The sequence below is a fragment of the Plecotus auritus genome (genome assembly GCF_963455305.1).
Source record: "Plecotus auritus genome assembly, chromosome: 1".
NCBI lineage: Eukaryota > Metazoa > Chordata > Mammalia > Chiroptera > Vespertilionidae > Plecotus > Plecotus auritus.
The window spans coordinates 46,442,140-46,466,910 of record NC_137770.1 but is presented as its reverse complement, the minus strand read 5'-3'; the positions used below and the strand labels follow the sequence as shown (position 1 = coordinate 46,466,910).

General features: G+C 43.0%; 2 protein-coding genes across 2 annotated transcripts in view; one reads left to right on the top strand and one right to left on the bottom strand.

The window, feature by feature from the left end:
• Nucleotides 1-24,771, top strand: part of KIF23 (kinesin family member 23) — a 53,752-nt gene that overhangs the window by 3,685 nt on the left and 25,296 nt on the right. Inside the window, exons 2-6 of the mRNA XM_080672683.1 lie at nucleotides 8,539-8,608; nucleotides 11,613-11,741; nucleotides 21,512-21,617; nucleotides 22,052-22,188; nucleotides 24,449-24,558. Coding sequence (XP_080528809.1) covers nucleotides 8,539-8,608; nucleotides 11,613-11,741; nucleotides 21,512-21,617; nucleotides 22,052-22,188; nucleotides 24,449-24,558 — 552 coding nt within the window. The remainder of the gene's footprint in view (nucleotides 1-8,538; nucleotides 8,609-11,612; nucleotides 11,742-21,511; nucleotides 21,618-22,051; nucleotides 22,189-24,448; nucleotides 24,559-24,771) is intronic.
• On the bottom strand, nucleotides 18,633-19,340 carry LOC308252909 (galectin-3-like; the record flags this gene model as incomplete). The annotated part of the gene is made up of 1 exon (XM_080677772.1): nucleotides 18,633-19,340. The coding sequence occupies one exon, from the start codon at nucleotides 19,338-19,340 to the stop codon at nucleotides 18,633-18,635; it is 708 nt and encodes a 235-aa protein (XP_080533898.1).

The window sequence follows — 24,771 nt, the reverse complement described above, 5'->3', positions numbered from 1 at the left end:
GTGGAGTTTGTTCTAGATCTGTGAAATATGCCATTGGTATTTTAATAGGTATTGCATTAAATCTATAGATTGCTTTAGGTAGTATGGGCATTTTAATGATGTTGATTCTACCAATCCATGAACATGGTATATTCTTCCATTTGTTTATGTCTTCCTCTATCTCTTTTTCAATGTCCTGTAGTTTTCCGAGTACAGGTCTTTTACGTCCTTAGTTAAGGTTATTCCTAGGTATCTTAATTTTTCTGATGCAATGGTAAATGGGTTATTGTTTTCTTTCATTTCTCTTTCTGTGAGTTCATTTGGTGTATGGCCATAGATTCCTGGGTGTTAATTTTGTATCCTGCTGCATTGCCAAATTCATTTATTAGGTCTAGTAGTTTTTACATGGAATCTTTGGGATTTTCTATGTATAGTATCATGTCATCTGCGAATAAGGACAGTTTTGCTTCTTTTCCAATTTGGATGCCTTTTATTTCTTCTTGTCTGATCGCTATGGCTAGTACTTCTAATACTATGTCGAACAGGAGTGGTGAAAGTGGGCATCCTTGTCTTGTTCCTGTTCTTAGGGGAAATGAGTTTAGTTTTTGCCCATTGGGTATGATGTTGTCTATAGGTTTGTCATATAGGGCTTTTATTATGTTGAGGTATGATCCCTCTATTCCCACTTTGCTGAGAGTTTTTATCAAGAAAGGGTGTTGGATTTTGTCAAAAGCTTTTTCTGCATCAATTGATATGATTATGTGATTTTTGTCTCTCAGTTTGTTTATGTGATGTATCACATTTATTTATTTTTTTAATATATATATATATATTTTTTTTAATTGATTTTTTACAGAGAGGAAGGGAGAGGGATAGAGAGTTAGAAACATCGATGAGAGAGAAACATCGATCAGCTGCCTCCTGCACACCCCCTACTGGGGATGTGCCCGCAACCAAGGTACGTGCCCTTGACCGGAATCGAACCTGAGACCTTTCAGTCCACAGGCCGACGCTCTATCCACTGAGTCAAACCGGTCAGGGCACATTTATTTTTAAAAAAATGTATTTTATTGCTTTTTTACAGAGAGGAAGGGAGAGGGATAGAGAGTTAGAAACATCGATGAGAGAGAAACATCGGTCAGCTGCCTCCTGCACACCTCCTACTGCGGATGTGCCCGCAACAAAGGTACATGCCCTTGACCGGAATCGAACCTGGGACCCTTCATTCCGCAAGCCGACGCTCTGTCCACTGAGCCAAACCGATCAGGGCTGTATCACATTTATTGATTTGCAGATATTGTACCATCCTTGCATCCCCAGAATAAATCCCACTTGGTCATGGTGTATGATCTTTCTAATGTATTGCTGAATCCGATTTGCTAGAATTTGGTTGAGGATTTTAGCATCTATGTTCATCAAAGATATTGGCCTGCAGTTCTCTTTTTTTGTGGTGTCTTTATCTGGTTTTGGGATTAGGGTAATGCTGGCTTCATAGAAAGAGCTTAGAATTGTGCCTTCCTCTTGAATTTTTTGGAATAGTCTGAGGAGGATAGTTTTTAGTTCTTCTTTGAATGCTTGGTAGAGCTCTCCTGTAAAGCCATCTAGACCAGGGCTTTTGTTTGCTAGAAGATTTTTGATCGCTGTTTCAATTTCTTCAGTAGTTATCGGCCTATTCAGATTTTTTTATTCTTCTTGGTTGAGTTTTGGGAGCTTGTATTTTTCTAAGCATATGTCCATTTCATCTAGGTTGTCCATTTTGTTGGAACAGAGTTGTTCATAGTATTTTTTCATAATTGTTTGTATTTCTGTGGGATTAGTTGTTACTTCACCTCTTTCATTTCTGATTTTGTTTATTTGGGTCCTCTCTCTTTGCTTTTTGGTGAGCCTGGCTAGAGGTTCATCACTCTTGTTTATCCTTTCAAAGAACCAGCTCTTGGTTTTGTTGATCTTTTGTATTTTTTTTTTCTTTTTTGGTTTCTATATCGTTTATCTCCGCTCTGTTCTTTATTATTTCCTTCCTTCTGCTGGGCTTTTTTTGTTGCTCTTTTTCGAACTCTTTGACTTGTAGGGTTAGATAATTTATTACAATTGTTGCTTCTTTTTTGAGGTAGGCCTGTAGAGCTGTGAACTTCCCTCTCAAGACTGCTTTCACTGTGTCCCATAGATTTTGGATTGTTGTGTTTTCAATAACCTTTGTTGCCATGATGCTTTTTATTTCTTCTTTAATCTCTCTGGTAACCCAGTCATTGTTTAATAGCATGCTATTTAACCTCCAGGTGTTGATTTTTTTTATTGTTTTTATTGTAGTTGATTTCTAGTTTTATGCCATTGTGATCTGAGAATATGCTTGATATGATGTCTATCTTGAATTTGAAGAAACTTTGCCTGTGTCCCAAAATATGGTCTTTCTTTGAAAATGACCCATGTGCACTTGAGAAGAATGGATATTCTGTGGCTTTGGGAGTAAAATGTTCTGAAGATGTCAATTAATTCCATCTGATCTAGTGTGTCATTTAGGATTGATATTTTGTTGCTGATTTTTTGTTTAGAGGATTTGTCCAGTGGTGTTAGTGGGGTATTAAAGTCCCCTGCTATGACTATTGGTGTCAGTCTCTCCCTTGATATCCTCCAGAAGTTTTTTTTATGTATTTGGGTGCTCCTCTATTGGGTGCGTATATGTTTACTAGAGTTATATCTTGTTGGATTGCTCCCTTTAATATTATGAAGTGGCCTTCCTTATCTCTTGTTATGTCGTTCACTTTGAGATCTAATTTGTCAAGATATAAGTATTGTTACCCCAACTTTTTTTTCATTTCCATTCGCCTGAAATACCTTTTTCCATCCCTTAACCATCAGTCTCTGTGAGTCCTTCTTTCTGAGGTGGGTTTCCTGTAGACAACAGATAAATGGATCATGTTTTCTTATCCACTCAGCTACCCTATGTCTTTTGATTGGGTCATTTAATCCATTTACATTTTAAGTTATTATTGATAGGTACTTGTTTGTCGCCATTTTTATTTTTTATGCCTGCGTTCCTTCTTTGCTTCCTGTTCTTTTTACAGCAGACCCTTTAGCATTTCTTGCATTGCTGGTTTGGTGGTGATAAACTCCCTTAGTCCTTTTTTGTCTGTGAAGCTCCTGATTTCACCCTCAATTTTGATTGATTGCCTTGCTGGGTACAGTATTCTTGGATTCAGATCCTTCCTTTGCATGACTTTGTATAATTCATTCCATTCCCTTCTGGCCTGATGTGTTTCTGTTGAGAAATCAGTCACTAGTCTGATGGGGGATCCTTTGCAGGTAACTTTCTGTCTCACTCTAGCCACTTTTAAGATTCTTACTTTGTCGTTGGTGTTTGCCAGTTTAATTATAATGTGCCTTGGCATTGGTCTTTTGGGGTTCATTTTGTTTGGGATCTATGAACTTCTTGGACTTGGGTGAGTTTTTTCTTCCCTGTATCAGGGAAGTTTTCTGTCATTTCTTCCAACAGGTTTTCTATTCCTTGCTCAGGTTCCTCTCCTTCTGGCACCCCTATTATGTGGATGTTGTTTCATTTTGTGTTGTCCCAACGTTCCCTTAGGCCAGTGGTCAGCAAACTCATTAGTCAACAGAGCGGCAAACCGCGGCTCACGAGCTGCATGTGGCTCGCGAGCCACAGTTTGCCGACCACTGCCTTAGGCTCTCCTCTTGTTTTTTAAGCTTTTATTCTAGATGATGCTCTTCTTGAATATTTTTTCCTACCTTGTCTTCTAGCTCACTGATGCAGTCCTCCGCTTCTTCTAGTCTACTGTTGATGCTTTCTATTGAGTTTCTTTATTGCAGTTATGTCATTTTTCATTTCTTCTTGGTTCTTCTTCATTTCCTCTTGGTTCTTACACATATTGTTGATTTTGTCTTTCAACCTTTTCAATGGCCTTATGACCATGTCTCTGAATTCTTTCTCTCACATATTGGTTGCCTCCATTTCGTTTACTTCCTTTTCTAGTAAAGCCTCCCTTTCTCTCCTATGCGGGCTGTTTCTTTGTCTCCCCATGATCTCTCCTTTCCAGGTGTTTGGTTATGTAGCTCTCTCTCCTGCATTGACTTAAAGGCACAAAATACAACACAACAAGGCACTGAACACAAATGTATTCACGATATTAATAACCCCAAATAAAGGTGACCACCAGAGAAAAGAGAACTAGGGGGTAAGAAAAAAAAAAAGAGTGCAAAAATGATATTGAGAAAAGGAAAAAAAGTAAGAGAGAAAAGAACGGGAATAAAAAAGACTCAAATAGAACAACTAATCCAAAAAAATGCAAACAACTAACACCGAGATATGAATGCAAACTACAAACAACAACTAATAACAAGCAAGGAGAGGAAAAACAGAAGCAAAAAGAGACAAACAATCACACAAACAAAAAATAAAACCAATCTAATCAACAAGCTAACAACAACAATAGGACAGAGAGAAAGAAGGGCAAAATAAAACAAAAAACATAAATAAAAAAAAAAGGACGAGAGAAAAAAATTTGGATAGTGAAGAAAGAGAAGATAAAAGTGTGTGTGGAATTGGAGCAGGGGATCAGAAATTAGATCTATGAGTAGGATGAATTTTTAACGGGGTAAAAAGAAGTAGGGAAAATCTAAAACAGGAATAGGGTAAGAAAAACAGGACAAAAAAAGAGGAAAAGTGAGGAAGAGAATGTTGGCATAAAGGTAAAGTTGAGATAGAGTAAAATGACGCTAAAGGAAAAATGAAAATACAGTGTAGAACACTAATCCCAAAATAAAATAAAGAGAAAATAAAAGGAAACTTTTTTAAAAAGGTAAAGTAGTAGTAGTAATAATACTGATTAAAAATAAAAATATAATAATTAAAAAGGTAAAATCAAGTGAGGGGGGAAAAAAAAGACGTTTTAGTTTCTTAAGTAAAAGATAAAAAATAAAAATGTGCAGTAGTGAAGATCATTCACTTGCTCTACTGTTCTGTTTGGCACGCCTGTTTCCTGTCAGGTAGTCAGGATAGTTTTGAAGTTCCCTGCATTCCACAGTTCCGCTGTGTCGTAAGCCACAATCTTGTTTTCAAGCAGGCAGTATTTCTTTGTTACTCAGCCTGCCTGTGGTTGTATTTACACAAGAGTCAGTTTGTTATTCAACCCCTGGGTGGCAGTGTTTCTGTATTGACATCCAGGGCTGTAAGTTCTCTCTACCCAGAATTTGTTTTCCCTGCTGCACTTAATACTGGTTTAGGGTTATGGACTGCCCCAAAGCTGGTTTTCTGATCGTTTCTCTCTGCTCCGATCCCCCGGTTCCACAAAAACAACTTTGCCCTGCAGTCTCTGAGAGTGTTTTTAATTGGGTGATCCTGTGTACTGGGCTTAGTAATCAAAAGCAATGATTTAAAGAGAAAAAAGAGCCAGAGTAAGTGCATGAACTCACGACTTTTTCGTCCTGGCCCTTTGTGTGAATCTGCTCAGCATGTCTTTTTACCCTGGCACAGCGCATCCGGTTTACTGGTAAAGCTTCAGCCTACCTTTTTGTACCCAGCCCAGCTATGAGTTGATTTATAGACTTCTCTTGTGTCAGCAGCCCTGTGGACCCTCTTCCACATTCGTGGACTATGCTGGCCCCAACGTCTCCAGATTTTGTGGGGCGCAGACTTCCTCTGAACCTCTAGATCCGACTATGCACGTTTCTCCCTTCAGCCTGAATCGCAGACCTCACCTTTCTCTGGGCGAAATCTGACCTTTCTGTGAGAAGGTGCAGTGCTTGTTCAAGTCCTGCATATTCGCACTACTTGAGACCCAGTGTTTGTGGGTTCGCTGCTGGTCCCTGGGTGTTGTGGTTATAGGGTCCCGGGAGGTATCCGATTCTTCCCAATTGAAGGAAAGATCACAGCCACTCTCCCGTTCAAGATAGCGCAGTCTCTGTGGCAGAGCCGGTTGCTCCAGGAGAGATTTCAGCAGCAGTGGAGGCTGCCCGGTCAGGGGAGCCTGGTCCGCCAGTCACCAGCAGTCCTTGGAATATAGATGTCCCTCACTCACAAATAGACACTTCCCATATGTCCACACACTCGCCTTTCGTTCTCTCACTATCTTGCAGCCTACCTTCTCGTCGGCAGCCATCTTCCTATCTCTCCTCCACCTGTTTTTATAAGTTATTGAAGTTAATCACTTGTCAGTCTACCTTGGGCAATGGCTGTTGGTGCAATGTGTGTGTGCACACACACATAAATGTGTTTCAAGAGAAACCAAGATGGTGGCATAGGTAAACACCTAAATAGCTGCCTCGCACAACAATTTCAAAACTACAATGAAAAGACAGAACGGACATCATCCAGAACCATAGGAAGGTTGGCAGAGTGGAAATTCTACAACTAGAAGGCAAGAGAAAAGCACACTGAGACTCAGAGGAGCTATGGAAGGCAGAGGTACCGAGGCGCGCACGCAGACAGGGCTGGCAGTTGAGTACGCGGCTGGCTTTTTCAACCAGGAGGGAGACAAAAGCTCCTTACGGCTCTGAACTCCAGTTCCGGGTGAGACTCTGGGGACCCAGACTCATTTGGGGGGGAACTGGACTGTCTGGCAACGGGCGAAACTTGAGGGCGGCTTTCTCTCAGAGGTGCTTGCAGCGACTACCATGGGACATTGAGACCCAGGGCCTTTTAGGGCAGGGCTGATGGGAAGCCATTGATGTCTGCTCCGCCGTGAGACTCCACCCCATCCAAGGTGAGCACAGAGGCTTTTGCAGATCTTGTCTTATAAGGGTGTCTCCAGCATAGCAGTTCTCCCAGCGTAGACACAGCTGATCCTTATAGCCAATTGGCCTGGAGGTCAATTCCTCCCAGTGATACCAACAACAATCAAGGCTTAACTACAACAAGACTGAGCACACAGCCCACAAAGGGGCGCACCAAGAGTGTCCACCTCAGGTAACTGGGGAGGCTGAGCCACTGGGCCCTATAGGACACCTAGCACACAAAGCCACTCTATCAACTCAGAAAAGCAGCCAAAATGCAGAGACAAAGAAACAGGTCACAAATGACAGAAATGGAGGAAAGCAAACGACTGGATATAGAGTTCAAAACCACAGTTATAAGGTTTTTCAAGAATTTTCTAGAAAAGGCCAATAAATTTAGCGAGACCCTCGAGGATATGAAAAAGGACCAACTAGAAATTAAGCATACACTGATGGAAATAAAAAATAATTACAGAGACCCAACAGCAGATTAGAGTATCACAAGAATCAAGTCAAAGATTTGAAATACAAAGAAGCAAAAAACACACAACCGGAAAAGCAAAAAGAAAAAAGAATCCAAAAATATGAAGATAGTGTAAGGAGCCTCTGGGACAACTTCAAGAGTACTAACATCAGAATTATGGGGGTGCCAGAAGAAGAGAGAGAGCAAGATACTGAAAACCTATTTGAAGAAATAATGACTGAAAACTTCCCCCACCTGGTGAAAGAAATAGACTTACAAGTCCAGGAAGCGCACAGAACCCCAAACAAAAGGAATCCAAAGAGAACCACACCAAGACACATCATAATTAAAATGCCAAGAGCAAAACACAAAGAGAGAATATTATAAGCAGCAAGAGAAAAACAGTTAATTACCTACAAGGGAGCACCCATACGATTGTCAGCTGATTTCTCAACAGAAACTATGCAGGCCAGACGGGAGTGGCAAGAAATATTCAAAGTGACGAATAGCAAGAACCTACAACCAAAAGATTACTCTACCCAGCAAAGCTATCATTCAGAATGGAAGGTCAGATAAAGAGCTTCACAGATAAGAAAAAGCTAAAGGAGTTCATCACCACCAAACCAGTATTATATGAAATGCTGAAAGGTATTCTTAAAGAAGAGAAAGAAGAAGAAAAAGGTAAAGATAAAAATTATGAACAACAAATACATGTCTATCAACAAGTGAATCTAAAAATCAAGTGAATAAACAATCTGATGAACAGAATAAACTGGTGAATATAATAGAATCAGTGGCATAGAAAGTGAGTGGACTGACAATTCTCGGGGGGAAAGGGGTGTGCGGGGTGTGGGAAGAGACTGGACAAAAATCGTACACCTATGGATGAGGACGGGGGGGGGCGTGGTAAGGGCAGAGGGTTGGGTGGGAACCAGGTGGAGGGGAGCTATGGGGGGAAAAAAGAGGAACAATTGTAATAATCTGAACAATAAAGATTTATTTAAAAAGAAAAAGAAAAAAATGTGTTTTGAGGTAAGTGTGGTCATTTATCAGTAGACTTTTCAAACTTGTGCCTCTGTAAAATTGCCATTCAAGAAAATATCCCAGCTATTTTACATATGAAGGACGTACATGTAGTAACAAAAATGTCTCCTATAACAAATTTTAATTATATTTGGTTTATGCATGCCACAAACACTACTAGTGCAATTTATTCTTAATCATGTTGGTTATTTAGGGTGTAGTGTTTTGGAACTGCTCAGGAATAATTTATAAACCTTGGATGTTTTTATTTGTATGAATTATAGGTGAGGTTTTTGAATGTTACTGTTGAACTGAAATGTTTTTGTTTGTTTTTTAAAATCTATGACCAGGAGGACTAAGACACCCAGGAAACCTGTAGGGAAGAAAGGATCCCAAACGAGTCTTAAAGACCCAGTTGGGGTAAGGTCTTCCTGTGAATTTGTGTGTGTTCTTTCTTCATTCCTTTTATGTGTTACTAGAGGTCCTGTGTATGAAACTCGTGCACGGGGTGTGTGTGTGTGTGTGTGTCTGTCCCTCAACCCAACCTGCACCCTCTCCAATCTGGGACCCCTTGAGCGATGTTCGACTGCCACCGGGATCGGGCCTAAATCGGCAGTCGAACATACCTCTCACAATCCAGGATTGCTGGCTCCCAACCGCTCTCCTACCTGCCTGCCTGATTGCCCCTAACCGCTTCTGACTGCCAGCCTGATCACCCCATAACCACTCCCCTGCCAGCCTGATAGACGTCTAACTGCTCCCCTGCTGGCCCGATTGCCCCTAACTGCCTTCCCCTGCCGGCCTAGTCACCCCTAACTGCTCTCCCCTGCAGCCTGGTCACCCCTAACTGTCCTCCCCTGCTGGCCTGATTGCCCATAACTGCCCTCCCCTGCTGGCCATCTTGTGGCAGCCATCTTGTGTCCACATGGGGACAACCATCTTGTGTGTTGGCGTGATAGCCAGTTTGCATATTACCTCTTTATTATATCAGACTAGAGGCCCGGTGCACGAAATTCCTGCACGGGGGAGGATGTCCCTCAGCCCAGCCTGCACCCTCTTCAATCTGGGACCCCTTGAGGACTGCTGGCTCCCACCTGCTTGCCTGCCTGCATTCCTCATTGCCCCTAGCCACTTCTGCCTGCCAGCCTGATCACCCCCTAACCACTCCTTGCCAGCCTGATTTCCCCTAACTGCCCTCCCCTGCAGGCCTGGGTCCCCCCCAACTGCCCTTCCCTGCAGGCCCGATTGCCCCCAACTTCCCTATTCTGCCGGCCTGGTCACCCCTAACTGCCCTCCCCTGCAGGCTTGATCTCCCCCAACTGCCCTCCCTTGTAGGCCTGGTCCCCCACAATTGCTCTTCCTTCCTGGCCTAATCGCCCACAACTGCCCTCTCCTGCTGGCCTGATTGCCCACAACTGCTCTCCCTTGCAGACGTGGTCCCTCCCAGCTGCCCTCCCCTGCTGGCCTGATCGCCCACAACTGCCCTCCCTTGCAGGCCTGGTCCCTCCCAACTGCCCTCCTCTGCTGGCCATCTTGTGGTGGCCATCTTGTGTCCACATGGGGGCAGCCATCTTGTGTGTTGGAGTGATGGTCAATTTGCATATTACTCTTTTATTAGATAGGATATGTATGCTTGGAATGGATGGAGATGTGGAAGTGAAGTCAAAGAACATTTAGTTAAAAGAACTGTACTAAATTGCTTAAGGCTGGTTCCAGCTTTCTAATTTTGTTTCTATATATGATTCATTAGTCCAATAAAATGAAATTTTTGGTTGTCAACTGCATGCTTACTATAACTAATTATAATTTGAAGAGTTAGATAATGAAAAATATTCAACTATCCCAGAGAATTCTTCATACTCTGTAAGATGGGAAAAATCTTTCTTCAGGACTGTAACACACCAACTGATGGCATGCTTCATGAGGAAAGCCCCAAACTCCATGTTTTATGGTACCAAGTGTAAGACTGATAGAGAACAGTTTAATTCAGTCTAATTACTATTCATAATTGCATGTACTTCACTAGCTTCAGGCTTTTACAAAGCAGGTGGCAGCCCTGGCAGTGTGGGTCAGTGGTTGGAGCGTCAGCCCACACACCAGAGGGTCGTGGCTTCAATTCACAGTCACGGGCACATACCTTGGTTGCAGGTGATGATCCCTGGTCCTGGTCGGGATGCATGCATGAGGCAACCAGTTGATGTCTCTCTCATATTGATGTCTCTATCTCTCTCTCCCTCCATCCTTCTCCCTCCCTCTCTAGTTTCTAGAATATCAATAGAAACAATATCGTTGGGTGAGGATTAACAACAACAACAAAAGGCAGGGGGCAAACAGGACCGTTGGTTTGCTCTGGAATATTTTATTTTTAAATGTTTTTTAATTGATTTTAGAGGAAGGAAGAGGGAGAGATAGAAACATCAATGATGAGAGAGAATCATGGATCGGTTGCCTCCTGCACGCCCCCACTGGGGATCGAGCCTGTAACCCGGGCATGTGCCCTGACTGGGAATCGAACTGTCACCTTCTGGTTCATAGGTCAATGCTCGACCACTGAGCCACGCTGGCCGGGCTGCTCTGGAATATTTTAAATCTTCCCTTCACTGGTACTGGAATGTGTCTCTTGGTCTGAGGGAACCACATGCTCTGCACATAGAGCTGAACAGTTTTTCCTCAATACTGTCACTGATTAAGAAAACCACATTTCAGATCTTGCATCTACTTATGTATACACTAAGTGTTAAGGTGGCAAATATTAATTGACATTCAATTCCAAAGAATTTGAACAGATTTTCAAATAATTCTCATTGTATGGTATTTTTTTTAGAGTTTTAAATTAGTAGTGTAACTTTATTAAATTTGTGTCAATACAATAGTGAAAAGAAGCTGTGGGTTTGATGCTTTTGTTACCAAAATGTTTTAGATTTATGTGCATTTAAAATCTCTCATATCACCCAGTCAGTGTGGCGCCGTGGTTGAGTGTCGACCTGTGAACCAGGAGGTCATATTTCAATTCCCGTTCAGTACACATTTCTGGTCGATCCCCAGTTGGGATGGGATGTGCAGGATGTGTAACACTCAAACAGATAAGTAAAAAAGAATAGGTGTGCTAAAAGAGATGACTGAGAATGCACAAGAAAGGATCAATTCAGGCTGTGGTTTCTATCTCTTTCTCCCTCTCCCTTTCTCTCTGAAATCGGTAAAAATATACTTTAAAAAAAAAAATCTTCTTTCCTATCATATCTAATATCTGTTTGCATTTAACAGTCTTGTGTAGCAAGTTTTCGTTTTCATAGCTCTAAGTTTATTATATTGATCTCTTAATTTAAGAAACCAAATATTTGTTGAGTGGATGAATGGGAAGCTTAAATGAAAAGTCAGGTAAAAAGTCAACTTTTGTTCTTTAAGCACTTCCTTGTATTTTCAGGTATACTGTAGGGTGCGCCCACTGAGCTTTCCTGATCAAGAGTGTTGCATAGAAGTGATCAATAATACAACCGTTCAGCTTCATACTCCTGAGGGGTACAGACTCAACCGAAATGGAGACTATAAGGAGGTACTTACTATTGAAACCAAGCTGTTTTTACTTGATATGTTCTTTCCAGAATGGCTTTTTTATTTTTTTTAATTTAACAAAATTCATGTGTTTTTGGTGTGTTTTTTTTTTAAAGACTTATCTACTTCACTTTAACCACCATACCTAAAGTTTTTAATTCCTGGGATATTCAGGCACACCTTTGGTATATTGGAGTTAAAAGATTGCTTTCTAGAAGATAATTTATTGTATGGGATATTTATTGCTTCTTAGAGGATATGTTAGGGATTGTTTAATATGGAATGATGTATGATCATGCTAGGGAAGAGACACAAAATTTCATATGTGGAGATTGAAATAACATTTAATAGGCATTGTACACTTGTACCTACCTCTTATGAAGTGTTTTTATTTTTAGTAAAATGTTGTGCAAAATTAGTTCATTCAGTTTAACAAACACATTGTGCTAAGCTTGGAGAGTGGAAGGAGTTTTTAAAAATAAGTGAGACACAGTCCTTGCCTTTATGGAGTTTATAGCTTGGTTGAGGGTACAGATGGTAAGTAAACATGTAACACTCAAACAGATAAGTAAAAAAGATAGGTGTGCTAAAAGAGAGGGCACAGATGGTAAGTAAACATGTAACACTCAAACAGATAAGTAAAAAAGATAGGTGTGCTAAAAGAGATGACTGAGAATGCACAAGAAAGGATCAATTCAGGCTGTGGTTTCTACTTTCAAGTTGCCATTCACTCTTTTGTGCACATTACTCCAGTGAAATTGTTCATCAAAAGCCCATCAGTGACCTCTTTGCTGCTAAATTTAATGGACACCTCTTTGTCCTCATTATAATGCACGAAATTCGTGCAAGAGTATGCCTTCCTTCCCCCAACTGCCTGTACCAGCTTCCCTCTGGCACCCAGGACCCAGGCTTCCCTCGCAGCCCTGGCTTTGTCCGGGAGGACGTCTGGTCTAATTAGCATATTACGCTTTTATTATAGATTTCTCAGGAGTGCCCTCCTTCCTGAGTCACTCTCCTGTTCCCCCTGCAACTTTCCATGTTCTGTGTCTCTTGGCCACTCTTTGCGGGCTCCTCCTTTTCAAACCTCTGAATACCAGGTTGGGCTATACTCAGGGCTCTCTTCTCTATGTGCACTTTTCCATGACTGTAAATGTTATGTAGTAATAATTCTGAAATTTTTATCTCCAACCTAAATCTTTTCTCTAGCTCTAAACTTGAACATCCACTGCTTGGATGTCACACAGGCATCTCAAATTTAAGATGTCCAACTCTTGATATTTTTCCCCCTCTAAATCACTTTCTCCCTTATCTTCACAATAAATGGTGCCACCATCTGTTTATTTGCTCAAGCCAGAAACCTTGTCCCTACTTTCTCTGATTCCCCCTCATATCCTGTTCAGTAAGTCCTACCACTTCTTCTCCATTGTATATCTTGAACTTGTCTTTTCTATTTCCACTGCTACTGCCCTCCTATTAGCCCTGTTATTAATCATGGAGATCAGTGCTTCTCAAACTCTGGTGAAGAAACAGCTTTTTGAAATGAATTGTGACTGATACATTTAAGCAGTTTTGCCACTTGAAACTAACCGTGTCAGACAGCGGAGAACCTGTTTAGCTGTTTAGTGAGATAAACCCATTAATCACATCCTGTTGCAGCCATGCCAAATGGCTACAAAAGTTTCTAAACATTTCCTCTCAATTTCTGCAGTTATCTCCTAGACTAGAAACAAACATTAATCAGAGAGGCACTGGTTTGCTGACCTTACTCTGAGTAGCATTTTGACAAGACTATGCTGAAGCCCAACTGGACTGCCTGCTTCTACTCCAAATTGTCTCTAATCCATTTTCCACAGAGCAGCCAGATTATCTTTTAAAGCATGTCAGACCTCTCCATTTTTATGTTTAAAACCTTCTGAGAAAGCTTTTAAATAGGCAAAATCCTACTTAATCTGCTCCTGTCTATCTGGCCACTTCATCTCTTAGTACTCCTCCAATCCTGGATTCCTTAGATAAACCAGAATTATGCCTGAACTTTTTCCTTTGCTCTTATTGTGGATGGCTCCTCATCCTGTTTCACCTTAAATGTCACCTCCTCAGAGAGTGTATCCAGACTCTGTGGAAGTAGCACTGCTCCCCCTTGTCACCTGATCTGCAGTCACTTTGATAGCGCTTACCACAATCTGTAGGTTTATCTACTTGTTCATTGTCTCTTTCCCCTGGTATAATGTAAGCATCAAGGGATGTTGCACTTTTTCTGTCTTGTTTGCCAAACAATAAATACGGATTAAGCATGAATGAATGGTCCAGGGAGGCTTCATGGAGGAGTAGATCTTTGAGGATACTGAATTTTACTTAAGATTCAAGTTTGTGTAATTAGCACAGAAGATTTGGTGGAGATTAAAGGTTCTGCCTTTTGACACAGAAGGCAACATTGAATAATGGAAAGAGTGTTGGGCTGGAAAATGCTTTGATGCTAATTAGCTCCGTGCATTTAGGGCAAGTTCCTCCTTTGGGTAACATTTTTCTTCACCAGGAAAGGAGGGATTTGTTCATGAGGACTTGGAGGTCATCTGACTACCCTGCCAGTACTGTCCTGTATGTATCCTTTCCATTCTAAGATTGTTTGTTCTTTTATGAATTCTAGGGCTGTTTTACAGGAGTGGAAGAAAAACTTCCACAGAGGTGAGAGTTGCCCTGGCTGAAGTAGGTGTGTGATCTTTAACACGTTATAAAATGAGCATAATAATGAATAGTACTTACATCAGAGGTTGTAAGAATGAAAATGATTCATTACCATGCTAAGGTAGTGCTTAGGACATGGTCAGCGCTAAGTGTCAGCTGCTACAGTTGTTATATTTGAGTACTAATCTATATGTCTCCTTTTTGGGGGACAAAATTGCTAATTTTAAAAACAAGGATCATTTCCTGCTGATGTGGCTCAGTAGTTGAGTGTCAGTGCATGAACCAGGAGGACACTGGTTCGATTTCTGGTCAGGGCACATGCCGGGTTGCAGAAGTGATTCCCAGTAGGAGGCATGCAGGAGGCAGCCAATTAGTGATGTTTCTTTCTCATCGATGCTTCTATCTCTCTATCCCTCTCTGTTCTCCTCTCTCTAAAATCAATAAAAACATTTTCTTGAAAAACATAAAGGTCATGAGATTGATATCTGAGCAGGTTTAGTTTAAGGTAAAGGTTGTAAAACAGAAAAAAAGGGGAGCCATTTGCCAAAGGCTGTAATCCATAATAAATTGTAATAAATACTCATGCACCAAATAACTCAGCACTAACATTTCATGAAGCAAAAACTGCAAGAAATTCAGGAAATTTGCAGAAATAATTGCATTGTCTACAATCCAATAAAACTAAAAATAATAAAAATAGAAATAATAGAACTCTAGCCCATGAACAATTAGAACATTTTAATTTACATAATTTATACCCCAATCTCCAATCTGATTTTTTTTTTTTTTTTTAATTTATTTTATGCTGAATTTACTACCAGACCATAAGTTTTTGTTTCTTCAGTTTCTTTTGGGATATCTTTTTCTTCTGTGTAACCTTCTCTTCTGGTTTGGGAACAATCTGCTCTTTTTCATTAAGGATCAACTTTTTTTTTTTTTTAATTTCTTTATTGATTAAAGTATTACATATGTGTCCTTATTCCCCCATTACCCCCCACCTCCCATTCATGCCCCCACCCCCCTGTTGTCTGTGTCCATTGATTAGGCTTACATGCATGCATATAAGTCCTTTGGTTGATCTCTCCCCCTTACCCCCACCCTCCTCTACCTTCCCTGAGGATTGACGTTCTGATTGATGTTTCTCTGTCTCTGGATCTATTTTTGTTCATCAGTTTATGTTGTTCATTATATTCCACAAGTGAGTGAGATCATGTGATATTTATCTTTCTCTGCCTGGCTTATTTCACTTAGCATAATGCTCTCCATCTCTATCCATGTTGTTGCAAATGGTAAGAACTCCTTCTTTACCGCAGCGTAGTATTCCATTGTGTAGATGTACCACAGTTTTTTAATCCACTCATCTGCTGATGGGCACTTAGGCTGTTTCCAAATCTTAGCTATGGTGAATTGTGCTGCTATGAACATAGGGGTGCATATATCCTTTCTGATTGGTGTTTCTAGTTTCTTGGGATATATTCCTAAAAGTGGGATCACTGGGTCAAATGGGAGTTCCATTTTTAGTTTTTTGAGGAAACTCCATACTGTTCTCCACAGTGGCTGCACCAGTCTACATTCCCATCAGCAGTGCCACGAGGGTTCCTTTTTCTCCGCATCCTCGCCAGCACTTGTCATTTGTTGATAATAGCCATTCTGACAGGTGTGAGATGGTACCGCATTGTTGTTTTGATTTGCATCTTTCTGATGATTAGTGACTTTGAGCAGGTTTTCATATGTCTCTTGGCCTTTCTTCTGTCTTCTTTCGAAAGGTGTCTATTTAGATCAGTTGCCCATTTTTTGACTGGGTTGTTTATCTTCTTTTTGTTAAGCTGCATGAGTTCCCAGTAAATGTTGGAGATTAAACCCTTATCGCTGATATCATTGGCAAATATGTTCTCCCATGCAGTGGGCTTTCTTGTTTTATTGATGGTCTCCCTTTGCTGTGCAAAAGCTTTTTATTTTGATGTAGTCCCATTTGTTTATTTTCTCTTTAGTTTCCATTACCCTAGGAGCAGTATCAGTGAAGAAATTGCTTCGGCATATGTCAGAGATTTTTCTGCCTGTGGATTCCTCTAGTATTTTTATGGTTTCTCATTGTATGTTTAAGTCCTTGATCCATTTTGAGTTTATTTTTGTGTATGGTGTAAGTTGGTGGTCTACTTTCATTTTTTTGCATGTATCTGTCCAATTTTCCCAACACCATTTATTGAAGAGACTGTCTTGACTCCATTGTGTGTTCATGCCTCCTTTGTCAAATATTAATTGAGCGTAGTGATTTTGGTCGATTTCTGGGTTCTCTATTCTATTCCATTGATCTATATGTTTGTTCTTGTGCCAGTACCAGGCAGTTTTGAGAACAGTGGCTTTGTAATACAGCTTGAAATCTGGTATTGAGATCCCACCTACTTTGTTCTTCTTTCTCAAGATTGCTGTGGCTATTCAGGGTCTTTTTTTATTCCAGATGAATTTTTGGAGAGTTCTTTCTAGGTCTGTGAAATATGCCGTTGGTATTTTAATGGGGAGTGCATTGAATCTATAGATTGCTTTGGGTAGTATTGACATTTTAATGATGTTGATTCTACCAATCCATGAACATGGTATGTTCTTCCATCTGTTTAACGTCTTCCTCTATCTCTTTTTTCAGTGTCCTGTAGTTTTCCATGTATACTTCTTTTACCTCCTTAGTTAAGGTTATTCCTAGGTATCTTAATTTTTTTGGTGTGATGGTAAATGGGATTGCTTTTTTAGTCTCTCTTTCTGTAAGTTCACTATTGGTGTATAGAAATGCCATAGATTTCTTGGCATTAATTTTGTATCCTGCTACATTGCCGAATTCATTTTTTAAGTCTAATAGTTTTCTGATGGAGTCTTTCGGGTTTTTTATGTACAATATCATGTCATCTGCAAATAAGGACAGCTTTACTTCTTCTTTTCCAATTTGGATGCCTTTTATTTCTTGTCTAACTGCAATGGCTAATACTTCCAGTACTATGTCGAACAGGAGTGGTGAGAGTGGGCATCCCTGTCTTGTTCCTGTTCTTAGGGGAAATGGTTTTAGTTTTTGCCCATTGAGTATGATGTTAGCTGTGGGTTTATCATATATAGCTTTTATTATGTTGAGGTATGATCCTTCTATTCCCACCTTGTTGAGAGTTTTTATCAAGAAAGGGTGTTGGATTTTGTCAAATGCTTTTTCTGCATCAATTGATATGACTATGTGATTTTTATCTCTCAATTTGTTTATGTGATGTATCACATTTATTGATTTGCAGATATTGTACATAAACATTTATTTATCCCATCCTTGCATCCCTGGGATAAATTCTACTTGGTCATGGTGTATGATCTTTCTGATGTAGTGCTGGGTCCGATTTGCTAGAATTTTGTTGAGGATTTTGTCATCTATGTTCATGAGGGATATTGGCCTATAATTCTCTTTCATTGTGTTGTCTTTATCTGGTTTTGGTATTAGGGTGATGCTGGCTTCATAGAATGAGCTTGGAAGTGTTCCTTCCTCTTGAATTTTTGGAATAGTCTGAGGAGGATAGGTTTTAGTTTATTAAGGATCATCTTAATGTGGCAGGGAGAGCTCATGTGGGTTAATTCACCCATGAGCTCTGTAGGTTCTGCGGCATCTTGGGAGTTTTGTTCACCTAGATGTGCTCAATGACCAAAATCTAAATCTAAACCCTTAAGTTCAGCATTGCTCTCTGAATTTTCAAGATGTGCAGCAAAAATTCAGCACTCTTTGGGCCACCGACCCTGTATCCAGCCCCACTGTTTCTCCTGGGCACACCTACCAACACCACCATTGTAACGACAGAATGGCACACTACTTCTGTAAAGTGACATCTTTCAGATACTTGATGGCTTCTCGAATATGCATACCCTAGTAGCCTGGACAGTTTCACAGGTGTTCTTAAAGTGAACATGAAGATTTGAGCCTCTTTATTTGCATGATTTTGTGGGGTTTTCTGGGTCAAGTGAAAAGCAAACTATTTTCAGAGGTCACCTCAGGCCACTTTGGTGATCCAATCTAATTTTCTTTTTTTTTTTTTTTTTAACTCTTAGAATATTTATTAAATGGATGATTTATAAGAAGGATGTTGTTGAATAAAGGCAAAATTTTTCACTTACAGTGAGCATGAAACTTTTAAATGGGTAAGGTTTACATTCATTTTTATTTTTTAAAAGAGTATCTGCCTCTTTAACATTATATCATAGTGTGTGAAACACTGTTGAGACTGATGTCACCAGTAACTCCCAATGTGTTGATTTCCCTGAGATTTTTCACCCGGTGATTGTACTGCAACAAGTGAGCATTATTGACTGCAACCTTGAAGTGGTCAGATTCAACCAGTACTTGGATTTTGAATGGTTTACCACTTTCAAATGGGAAAATTATCTGTCTTTCTTCACGTCCCCAGTTATTATTCAGGTTTGAATTGCAAACTATGACTCTCTTGTTGTTCTCATTGAAGCATGGGTTAAAGTGGAAAGCCACATCATTCCCCCTCTTGAAATCTAAAACAAGACTGTTTGCATTGAGTTTTATTATACCCATAACTGTTATCAGCATGCGAGGCATGACTCCTCCAGTGAAAGCCATTTCATAAGGCACAGTCAGTGGTCCAGCGGGGCCGGCACCAGTGTAGGCCGCAGGTCCACTTGGTTCTTTGGGGTAGGCTCCTGGGGCATTTGGTCTGGGATAAGCAGGTGCTGTAGGGCCAGGGTAGGCACCAGGAGGTGCCTGTCCGGGGTAGAAGACAGGAGGTGCCTGCCCGGGGTAGGTCCCAGGATAGGCAGCCCCCGGGTAGCCTCCTGCCCCAGCAGACAGGTTTCCCCATGGACCAGGCCATCCTTGAGGGTTGGGGTTCCCAGACCCAGATATGGCATCATTAAGTGAAAAGCTGTCTGCCATTTTCCCTGCGCCTCGACAGTCGCTCGCTTGCTCCGGGTGTGGCTCCTGGAGAGGTCGTGTTGTCCTGGATGGGGCGGCAGCTCCGCGCCTCAAATACGCCCGGCCTGGCCCGCCTCTCTCAGGACGGGGCCGTCACCTCTGCCCACTTAACCTTTCCCTGCAGAACAGGCTGGACGAGCCCCAGGCCCCGCCGGGTGCAAAGGACACCCTCCGGACCCGGGAGACAGCGGCCAATCTAATTTTCCAACTATAAGTTTGGTAATATTTTTGGCAATATGATTAGACTTTATAATCAATTTTAAAAGAGGTTTGATAATTGAATCAAAGATCACAATTAATTTAAAATTTATCTACACTAATAAAAGAGAAACATGCAAATTAACCATCTCTCTGCTACACCCACAGCCAATCAGGAGTGAGTATGCAAATTAGACCAACCAAAATGGCAGCAGCCACGGAGCTGGAGCAAGCAGGAGGCTTGGGTTGTCCCCAGCAATGGAGAAAGCCAAGCTTCCCAACCGCCCTAGCCTGCCCTGGCCTCCACTCAAAGCTACAAAGTTTCAATTGTAGAAGATAAATAAATCCCGGATACCTGCTTCCAGCCAGCACTGGCCTCTGCTCAAGGGGGCGCTGAAAAAAAAGAAAAGAAAAAGGAGGGGCTGGGAGCCTGGATCACCAGGGGGCATGGCCAGCCTGAAAACAGTCCTCAGCTCCTCACCCAGGCTGGCCACACTCCCATGGGGTGAAGGTCCCCACTAGGGGGCTTGGCCAGCCTGCAAACAGCCATCAGCCTCTCACCCAGGCTGGCCAGGCACCCCAGTGGGGACCCCCACCCTGAATGGGGTGTGGCCAGCCTGAAAACAGCCCTCAGTCCCTCACCCCGTCAGTGGTGGTCAGTTGGAGGTGATCAGGACAGTGTTGGGGGGGGGGCAGTTTGGAGTGAGCAGGCCAGCAGGGAGGCAGTTGGAGGCGAGCATGCTGGCACGGGGGGCAGTTGGGGGTGAGCAGGCTGGCAGTGGAGTGCAGTTTGGGGTGAGCAGGCCGGCAGGCAGAGTGGTTAGGGGCAATCAGGCAGGCAGGCAGACAGGTGAGCGGTTAGGAGCCAGCAGGCCCGGATTGCGAGAGGGATGTCCGACTGCCGGTTTAGGCCCGATCTCTGTAAACCAGCAGTAGGACATCCTTTGAGGGGTCCCAGATTGAAGAGGGTGCAGGCCGGGCTGAGGGACACCCCCCTCCCCCCATGCACGAATTTTTGCACCGGGCCTCTAGTTTTATATAAAAACTCAAGTTAGTTTATATTTACACTTCACTGCTGGTTTTTAAAATAAAAACAGTATAGCCTTAACTGGTTTGGCTCAGTGGATAGAGCATCAACCTGCGGACTGAAGGGTCCCAGGTTCGAATCCAGTCAAAGGCACATGTGGGGTTGCGGGCTCGATCCCCAATGAGGGGCTTGCAGGAGGCAGCCAATCAATGATTCTCTCTCATCGATGTTTCTCTCTCCCTCTTCCTTCCTTTCTAAAATCAATAAAAAATAGATTTAAAAAAGTACATTGAAATACTTAGCTTTATGCTGCTATGCCATTTAAAATGACACCTCTATGAGAAAAAATAGAAAGTGATAAAATGAGGTAATATGTGAGGATTTTCATATAGTGACTTAGTTATTATAATACCTTTTGATCTTCTTGGTCATAAAAGTAAAACAAAGTCAGCCTTAGTCTGTAAAGCATTAGTGGGTTTAAATTTTTCTACATTCTCTTCAGTAGTTATAAATGTAAATATTTAACATTTATAATTGGTATAATTAGGTAGCTCATGACTTTTTAAAAAATTTTTGTTGTTGATTTTTAGAGAAAGAGGAAGGGAGAGAAACATTGATTGGCTGCCTCCTACCAGGGATTGAGACCAAAACCACGGGCATGTGCCCTGACTGGGAATTGAACTGGTAACCTTTCAATGCATGGGATGACGCTGGTCAACAGAGCCTCACCAGCCAGGGCAGGACTTTTTTTTCAGCATTCCAGGTTTAAAAACCATCTGTACTTTTTCTTTGTGCATCTAGATCTTAAATGTTCATAAAGAAACATCTCAATAGCTTTAAACATGTATAACTAACCTAGATATAGTGGAATTTATTTATGCACTTTCATTTTTTTCCTTCTCCACAGACTCAGTATTCATTTAAACAAGTATTTGGCACTCATACTACCCAGAAGGAGCTCTTTGATGTTGTGGCTAATCCCTTGGTAGATGACCTCATTCATGGCAAAAATGGTATGATTCTTGGAGTTTTGTTGGATTTTCCTTTTTCTCCCCCTCTGATAAAACTTTTTTGATATTGGTATATTTGATTTATGTTTGGCCTTGAATTCAGATTTGGTAGGTGGTGTTAAACCTGCTTTTTTGAGCTGGTTATTTTTATTTTTTTAGAGCGAGAGGAAGGGGGAGGGATAGAAAGATAGAAACATCAATGAAAGAGAAACATCACTGATTGGCTGCCTCATGCACATCCCTTACTGAGGATCGGGCATGTGCCCTGATCAGGAATCTAACCAGTGACCTCTTGGTTTATGGGTTGACACTCAAGCACTGAGCCACACTGGTCAGGTGCTGAGCTGGTTAATTTTAAGTGTTTTTTAATACAATGAGTGAATACTACAAGTGGAGGACTTTTGAGATATAGCCCAGTGTGACTTGCTCTGTTTCAGGTCTCCTTTTCACATATGGTGTGACGGGGAGTGGGAAGACTCACACCATGACTGGTTCCCCAGGAGAAGGAGGGCTGCTTCCTCGTTGTCTGGACATGATCTTCAACAGTGTAGGGTCATTTCAGGCTAAAAGATATGTAAGTATAATTCTTTTATGTTGTAACAGTTTCACTTGACAGAGGGACCAAGATACCGGTGTATACAGTAGCATTATGGGAGAACTATTGGATACATTTGAAACCTTAAATATCTATCCTATCTAATAAAAGAGTAATATGCAAATTAACCATTATTCCGCTACACCCACAAGCTACGCCCACCAGCCAGTCAGGAGCGAGTATGCAAATTAATCCAACCAAGATGGCTACAGCCATGGAGCGAGCAGGAGGCTTGGGTTTCTCTGGCAATGGAGGAAGCCAAGCTTTCTGCACACCCTGGCGGGCCCAGGCCTCCACTCAAGGCTACAAAGTTTCAATTATAGAAGATAAATAGATCCCATATCCCAGGGCCTCCGCTTGGGTCGCGGGGGGGTGTGGCCGGCCTGCAAAACACCCCAGGCCCCTTGCCCAGGCCACCCCATACCCCAAGGGAACCCCCACCCTGATCCGGGACACCCTTCAGGGCAAACCAGCTGGCCCCCACCCGTGTACCAGGCCTCTATTCTATCTAATAAAAGTAATATGCAAATTGACCATCACTCCAACACACAAGATGGCTGCCCCCATGTGGACACAAGATGGCCAGCAGGGGAGGGCAGTTGGGAGGGACCAGGCCTGCAAGGGAGGGCAGTTGGGGGCGATCAAGCCTGCAGGGGAGGGCAGTTAGAGGTGACCAGGCCGGCAGAGGAAGGAAGTTGGGGGCAACCAGGCCTGCAGGGAAGGGCAGTTGGGGGGGACCCGGGCCTGCAGGGAAGGGCAGTTGGGGGGGACCAGGCCTGCAGGGGAGGGCAGTTAGGGGTGACCAGGCCTGCAGGGGAGGGCAATTAGGGGTGACCAGGCCTTCAGGGGAGGGCAGTTAGGGGCAAACAGGCTGGCAGGGAGCAGTTAGGGGCAAACAGGCTGGCAGGGGAGCAGTTAGGCATCAATCAGTCTGGCAGGGGTGTGGTTAGGGGGTGATCAGGCTGGCAGGCACAAGCGGTTAGGGGCAATCAGGTAGGCAGGCAGGTGAGCATTTGGGAGCCAGCAGTCCTGGATTGTGAGAGGGATGTCCGACTGCCTGTTTAGGCCCGATCCTACTGGGATCGGGCCTAAACGGGCAGTTGGACATCCCTCGAGGGGTCCCAGATTGGAGAGGGTACAGGCTGGGCTGAGGGGACCCCCCCCTTCCCCCCCGTGCACGAATTTCATTCACCGGGCCTTCTAGTGTGTGTGTGTGTGTGTGTGTGTGTGTGTGTGTGTGTGTGTGTAAAAGCCTAAAGCCTAATATGCAAAGTGTCCCCTCGGGAGTTCGACTGACTGGGAGTACGATCACTCGCTATGATGTGCGCTGACCACCAGGGGGCGGCATGGAACGAAGGAAGGCCCCAGCCAGCAGCTGGCAACTGGCAGCTGCTAGGGACTCTACCTGTGAATGAATTTCGTGCACTGGGCAATAATAGCACACATGCTCATTTAGGCAAAGTGTGTTTTAGAAAAGCATAAAGACGAATTTCATGCACTGGGCCTCTAGTATATATATAAAAAGCCAGCGACTAGAACGCTGTAATGACCAGAACAACCAGTCACTATGATGCCCACTGTGGCCAGCAAACTGGCCAGATCAGGGGGTGGGGCTGGCCGGCCTACCTCCCGCAGCCCCTCCCCCCAGCCAGCCTACCCCCTCATCGGCCTCTCCCAGCCCTATCAAGGGTGGGGCGGCTGGCCAACCCCCTGCAGCCCCTCCCCCTCAGCCGACCCCACCCGATGGGCCCCCACCACCCTGATTGGCCCACAGCCCCTCCCCCTGGCCAGCCCTGTCCTGGATCCGCCCTCCCCCCCCCCCCCCCCATTAGGGACAGGGCCGGCTGGCCAACCACCCATGGCCCCTCCCTCAGGCTGCTGGCCCCCCATCAGTCCCCTCCACCATGTTTGGGGCCGCCCACAGCCTTTCCCCATGGTCTATCCCACCCCCAATTGGCCCCCCACCCCAGTTGGCCTGCTGTACACCAATTGGGGGTGGGGCCCGCCAACCAATTGCCCACGACCCCTCTTCCCAGTTGGCCCTGCCCTGATCGGGCCTTGATCAGGGCGGGGCAGGCCAGCCAGCCAACTTCCCGCCGTCTCCTCCTCCGGACAGGCCCAGCCTTGATCCGCCAATTGGGCCTCTGGTGTTTAAATAAACTTCTCAGTTCTCAAATATGTTTCTTACAATTTAAGTCAAATTCTCAAAATCATGGTTTGACTTTTGTCCCCATTTTAGGTTTTTAAATCTAATGATAGGAATAGCATGGATATACAGTGTGAAGTTGATGCCTTATTAGAACGGCAGAAAAGAGAGGCCATACTCAACCCAAAGACCCCTTCTAGCAAGTAAGTAATTGCATTTGTCTACAATGCTGGCCTGAAGGGAACACTGTCTGATGGTTTCCTCAGGCACAGGGAATTGATGCACATGAAATAGAGATGGCCTGACAAGTTGACATTAGTGAGATCAAAGATGAGGAATGTTCTTAACTTTATTTGCTCAGATGTTCTCTTTCTTTATGAACACACTGCCCTTGAATCACTGCTTAGAGAAGTTGG